This window comes from Mesoplodon densirostris, chromosome 2, assembly GCF_025265405.1.
Source record: "Mesoplodon densirostris isolate mMesDen1 chromosome 2, mMesDen1 primary haplotype, whole genome shotgun sequence".
Classification (NCBI taxonomy): Eukaryota; Metazoa; Chordata; class Mammalia; order Artiodactyla; family Ziphiidae; genus Mesoplodon; species Mesoplodon densirostris.
The window spans coordinates 136,760,844-136,767,065 of NC_082662.1; the positions used below are offsets into that span (position 1 = coordinate 136,760,844).

The 6,222-nt window shown below is 45.6% G+C and overlaps 2 protein-coding genes across 2 annotated transcripts; both read left to right on the plus strand.

Moving 5' to 3' along the window:
* Positions 1-3,147: 3,147 nt before the first annotated feature.
* Positions 3,148-3,429, plus strand: LOC132476221 (60S ribosomal protein L37a-like; the record flags this gene model as incomplete). Its single annotated transcript, XM_060078035.1, has 1 exon — positions 3,148-3,429. A coding segment is annotated over exon 1 (282 nt), but the record flags the coding sequence as incomplete, so codon positions are not given.
* Positions 3,417-4,161, plus strand: LOC132483153 (nucleoplasmin-3). Its single transcript, XM_060088404.1, has one exon. The coding sequence runs from the start codon at positions 3,430-3,432 to the stop codon at positions 3,958-3,960; it is 531 nt and encodes a 176-aa protein (XP_059944387.1). The 5' UTR covers positions 3,417-3,429; the 3' UTR covers positions 3,961-4,161.
* Positions 4,162-6,222: the final 2,061 nt, after the last annotated feature.

Below are 6,222 nucleotides of genomic sequence, written 5' to 3' on the forward strand. Positions count from 1 at the left end.
TGCTTTATACTGTGCTTGGCTAACTAGGTAAATCATCTCTCAGAGATTCTGAACGTGAACCACAGATAGAGAGGGACACATAAAGAGGAATGAAAAAATTAAGCTCAACCACATTAAAATTAAGTACTTCTGTTCATCAGAAGACCAGATAGGGCTTTCCTGGTGGCGCAGTGGTTGAGAGTCCACCTGCCGATGCAGGGGACACGGGTTCGTGCCCCGGTCTGGGAACATCCCACATGCCGCGGAGTGGCTGGGCCCGTGAGCCATGGCTGCTGAGCCTGCGTGTCCGGAGCCTGTGCTCCGCAACAGGAGAGGCCACAACAGTGAGAGGCCCGCATACAGCAAAAAAGACCAGATAGACAGTGAAAAGATAAGCCATAAAGTGGGAGAAAATATTTGCAACATTATGTAAGTGACCGTTACATAAAAGAGTTCCTAAAAATTAACATGAAAGAGATACACAACCCAATAGCTCTATCCAAAAATTTTGAATAGGCACCAAAGGGAAAGTCCAAATGGCCAATAAACAATATGAAAAGGTATTTAGCCTCAGTAGTCATTGGGAAATGTGAATGAAGCCCCAACAAGACACCATTATACAACCACCAGATTGGCAAAATTAAAATATCTGAAAATAACATAGACAAGGGTATGAAACAAGGGGAACACAAATACACTGCAGGAGGGAGTATAATTGCTACAACTACTCTGAGAGAGTTTGGCATTACTGAGTACCTTATGACTCATCAACTGCACGCCTAAGAACGTACCCCAGAGAAATCTGTCCGTAGTGCACCAAGAAACATGTAAAAGAATGTTCAGAACATAATAGGAAAAAAAGCAGAAACAACCTAAATAGCTATACATGATAGAATGGATAAATAAATTATGGCATATTCTTACAATGAAAGACTATTGGGCAATGAAAATGAATGAGCAATAGCAATATGCAATAACATGTTTGAGCCAAGCTGGCAGTAAAAGAGTATGGAAGAGATATGGCCGTTGCCCTTCATGGCTGATGGCTTTGCCTTCTGGGAGCTTCTTCTTTATCTGTTTCCTCTCTCACAGCGTCTGAAGTGAGCTTTGGATTAAGCCCTCTTTGGAGCTATGCAGATTTCACAGCCAGCTTCCTGCTGGTGCAAATGTTGGGGTCCAAGGGTTGTTTTTTGCCTTAAACACCTGGAGACTTTTTTTTTTTTTTTAAATGCTTGTAGTTTCTTTGAGAATGTAATTGCCTTGAAACTTGAGAAGGCTTCAGTCAGTTCCATGAGCCAGTCACCACTCCCAAGTTCTTCTCCGAACATAGGTCTTTAAGTTGCTTTACTTCTTTGCTTTCTTGATCAACCAGTGATTTTCTCTCTCATTTTAATGATGGCTACCTTGAGTCCACCTGAAATGACACTTAGTCCCTTTTTTAAAAAATTAATTAATTTATTATTTTTGGCTGTGTTGGGTTTTTGTTGCTGTGCGCGGGCTTTCCCTAGGTGCGGCGAGCAGGGGATACTCTTCGTTGCGGTGTGAGGGCTTTTCATTGCAGTGGCTTCTCTTGCTGCGAAGCACAGGCTCTAGGCATGTGGGCTTCAGTAGCTGTGGCATGCGGGCTCAGTAGTTGTGGCTTGGGGACCCTAGAGTGCTGGCTCAGTAGTTGTGGCGCATGGGCTTAGTTGCTCTGTGGCATGTGGGATCTTCCCAGGCTAGGGTTCGAACCCGTGTCCCCTGCATTGGCCGGCAGATTCTTAACCACTGCGCCACTAGGGAAGTCCCAGATCCTTAGTCCCTTAGTCTCATCTTTGGAACAGGCCTGGCTCTTGGTTTGGCTGAGAAGTTTTAATGACCCTTTGAAAAATGCTTTGAACAACCACAATTTTAGCTCTTCTTGTTTGGGGTAAAGAAGAAATTGACTTGTCTGACTCTGTAAAAATCCACGATTCTGGACATACTCTGCAATCTGGTCACTTCTTGCCTGAACTTGTTGTAATATCTTACTAAAAAGCGGGAAGGAGCAGCTAGTACACACTGACAATGGAGTTTTATGCAATTACTTCCTTTAGAATTAGGGGCTTAGTAGGCAAGTGGTCTGTCCTTCAAATTATCACAGATGATGATCTTGTCAAATGTTTTTCCCTCAGCATAACAAGACACTGGCTTTCCAGTAAAAAAAACATCAATTTCTTATCTCTCCAGTAAAAAACAATGACACGTATTTTGAGTTTTTGTAACGGCAATACCATACTTTTGGAAACAATTTCTATATTAGTTAGGGTAAGGTTATAGACGGATAAAAAAGAGGCCCATCAATAATCCCACACCTTTAAGAAGACAGAAATTTATTTCTTTCTCAGGTAACAGTCCAGGGTGGCTCTGTTCTGCCTGATCACTCAGGGATCCAACTTCCTTCGCTCAGGGTTCCAGTCTCATCTTGTTAAGCCACTTCTCCAATCCCTAGGCCTTGATGTTATCTGCATAATCAAGGTTCAGTCAGTGCCTTGCCAGGGTCTCAGTGTGTGGGAAGGGGGAAGAGACTGGGGAGGAGACACATCCAGGTGTTAAGTGTAGGCCTGGAAGTGGACCCACTCACATTCCTTTGGAGGAAATTTATTTAGCCTGTTGGCCATATCTAACTTCAAGGAAGGCTGGGAGATGTGACAAGGATAAAAGAAAGAACAGATTTGGGTGGGCCATTCGAGTTATATTACCCCCAAATCTTCAATCTCAAGTCTTCAGTTTACTTGGCAGCTCTGGAAATAGATTGAGACTCAGGTTGTTGGCCATAAAGTCAGAGCTACGTAGAAGACCAAAAATACCAGAAGTTCCCCTTTCATGTATATTATCTATGAAAAAGCCACATAATTTCACAAGCATCTGGCTGAAACAGTGGAACATTGTGATCTTAACAATTTCTAGCAGGCCAGACACAGTAAAAGGAAATTTATTGTGCAGGTCTCAGTATTAATTTCACATCTATAAAAATTCACAGCTATGTTCTTCAATAAAAAAGGTGATGAAGAAGAAGAGAAAGAAAGAAAGGAAGGAAGGAAGGAAGAAAGAAAGAAAGAAAGAAAGAAAGAAAGAAAGAAAGAAAGAAAGAAAGAAAGAAAGAAAGAAAAACCCAGCTCTCTGGGCTTGGACCTAGGTTGCGGTGTCATGGCGAAACACACCAAGAAGGTTGGAATCGTGGGCAAATATGGGACATGTTATGGTGTCTCCCTGAGGAAAATGGTGAAGAAAATTGAAATCAGCCAGCACGCCAAGTACACTTGCTCCTTCTGTGGCAAGACCAAGATGAACAGACAAGCTGTGGGCATTTGGCACTGTGGTTCCTGCACGAAAATGGTAGCTGGTGGTTTGTGGACCTACAACACCACTTCTGCCATCACAGTAAAGTCTGCCATCAGAAGACTGAAGGGGCAGACGGCCCTTGGCAGCATGGCCGCCGGCGCTGCAGCCGCCTTGGCCTTTTTGAGTCAGGAGAGCCGAGCCCGGGCCGGGGGGGTCGGCGGTCTGCGAGTCCCTGCCCCGGTCACTATGGACAGTTTTTTCTTCGGCTGTGAGCTCTCAGGCCACACCCGCTCTTTCACCTTCAAGGTAGAGGAAGAGGATGATGCGGAGCACGTGCTGGCTTTGACCATGCTCTGCCTCACCGAGGGGGCCACAGATGAGTGTAATGTGATAGAAGTTGTGGCCCGGAATCATGACCACCAGGAGATCGCAGTCCCTGTGGCCAACCTCAAGTTGTCCTGCCAACCCATGCTCAGTTTGGATGACTTCCAGCTCCAACCACCTGTAACCTTCCGCCTGAAGTCAGGTTCTGGCCCTGTGCGGATCACTGGACGGCACCAGATTGTTACTATAAGCAATGATGTTTCTGAGGAGGAGAGCGAAGAAGAGGGCAGTGAGGAGGAGGAAGCTGAGTTGTGCCCCATCCTGCCTGCCAAGAAGCAGGGGGGCAGGTTCTAGCCCTCCCTGGTCAGCTAGCTGCCTGCCACATGCACCATGCACCAGGAGTGGGAGGAACTCTGAAGTTCCATCCTGACCCTCTCTCCCCACTTGCCTATGAGGTTGGAGGTCAGCATCTGAAGCTCAGGACTACACATTTTTAACATTTTTTACATTTTTGGATAAAGGTTGAAATAAAGTGGTGTGGAGTTTTTTCTGAAAAAAAAAAAAAAGAAGACTGAAGGAACTGAAGGACCAGTAGAAGCACCACCATTTGATACATTGCTAGCCTATAATAAATGGGTTAACTTATGTAGCAAAATTACTTTGGTTTGTTGTTAATTCTATTAGTTAGACATTCTTATTTGCATTGCATTAACTTGCTTTCTAAAAAAGGACTTGGATATTAAAATTCTTTTAATTTTTGTTGGAAAAAAAAAAGAAAGAAAAATCCATGCCTTTACGCCATGCCTGGCATAAAGTAGGCACTTAAATGTCAGTTCCCATGCCTTGTGAGTTCCCTTTCAGAGTATTAATTTGTCTCCAGGGGCTGTCCTGGCTTACCTAAGAAAAGGCAATGCGATCCAGGATAGTGGAGGGAGTTGATGCACCCCAGAGAGCCCAGAGACTCAGAGAACAAAGGCAGCAGCACCAAAGTAGCACCTGGGGTTGCCCCCTGGGGAGTGGTACCCTGAACACCATGAGGCAGTGGCGGCCAATAGAACACACGAACAGCCACTTCTCACTCATCAAGGCCTGTCCTGGCTGGCAAGCCTCTTCTCACCTCTCTCCTCTCTAGCCTCATTGACTATCTGCTCCAATCCCATTTTGTTAAGCCACTCTCTCTGCTTGTAGTGGAAAGGCAACACAGCCTGTAAGGGTTGCAGCAGCTGGGGGCAAAGGCAGGGTGTACGTTGTCCAGGGGGAGTTCACCCACTGGGCTGTGTGCACCTGCTGCCTGACTGGCGAGAACAGTGTGATCTCCCAGTGGCCACTAGGGTTCTTGTTTGCTCCGTTTAGGCAAGTTGGAAAGTGCAGGAATGTGATGTCATAGATTTTCCTAAGTTTCAGCAGGATAATTAAACAGATGCTTCTATATCTAGATATTTGAGTAAAGTCCTGCCTGGGTTGCCTCGGCCAAAGTTCACTCATGTTGACTCTAAAGCTCTATGTTGGACTATGTCCACTGTCAGGAGGTGGCTGGCCACACAGAAAGGAGGGAAAAGGACAGGACAGGAAAGACATCACTATCGCAGTGGTTAAGAATCCGCCTGCCAATGCAGGGGACATGGGTTCGAGCCCTGGTCCAGGAAGATTCCACATGCCGCAGAGCAACTAAGCCCGTGTGCCACAACTACTGAGCCTGTGCTCTAGAGCCCATGAGCCACAACTACTGAGCCCACGTGCTGCAACTACTGAAGCCCGTGTGCCTAGAGCCCGTGCTCCACAATGAGAGAAGCCACCGCAGTGAGAAGCCCGCACACCGCAATGAAAGTATAGTCCCCGCTCGCCGCAACTAGAGAAAGCCCACGAGCAGCAACAAAGACCCAACACAGCCAAAAATTAATTAATTAATTAAAAAAAAAGACATCGCCATCTAAGAAATTCCCATGAGAGAATAAGCACTACGATTATTATTCTGAGCTCTGTAAAACAAATACAACACACACACACCATGAATTGACACATCAGCTATTTGCAAACCGTTGTGCTAGTTATGAGAAGGAAAGTGGGAGGAAGGCCTTTGCTTTACAGTCCTTCAGGTGGACAAGGAAGACAGACGGGGAAGACAGAATGGTCCTAAAAGAAACATTATTCGTGAAATAAAACATAGCATAGTCAGTATGTCAGAATAAAGAGACAGTGAAAGAAATGTGTTTGTTTAATGAGTCACTTATTCAGTCATTCACTCCACAAATATTTACTCAATACCAACTCTGTGCCATCCATTGCAATAGGGACTAGAGACACAAAAACAAATAGGACACAGAGACCCTGCCCACACAGCTAGAAGCAGGAGGCAGGAAGTCAAGTAAATGAAAGCACAGATATGTCATCAGAGCTTTTGTAGACACGGGTACAAGGGTCAGGTTGATTCTAACCATCTGTGGAGTCTGTGGGCAGAGGTCAAGAGGAGGCTTTCGAGAAGGGGTGGCCAGGGTGTCAGCTGTGACAGGTGAGGATGCAGCAGCACGTAGAGAGCAGGCTCAGGGGGTGTGGTGCCAGGGCAGTTGCTATAATGTTAGAAAGCCAAGCTCCCAAAGCAACTTTTTGTTTGGCCAT

Bases quoted from the DNA above. Each gene is read 5' to 3' on its own strand.
- LOC132483153 (XM_060088404.1), top strand. From the start codon at position 3,430: ATGGCCGCCGGCGCTGCAGCCGCCTTGGCCTTTTTGAGTCAGGAGAGC.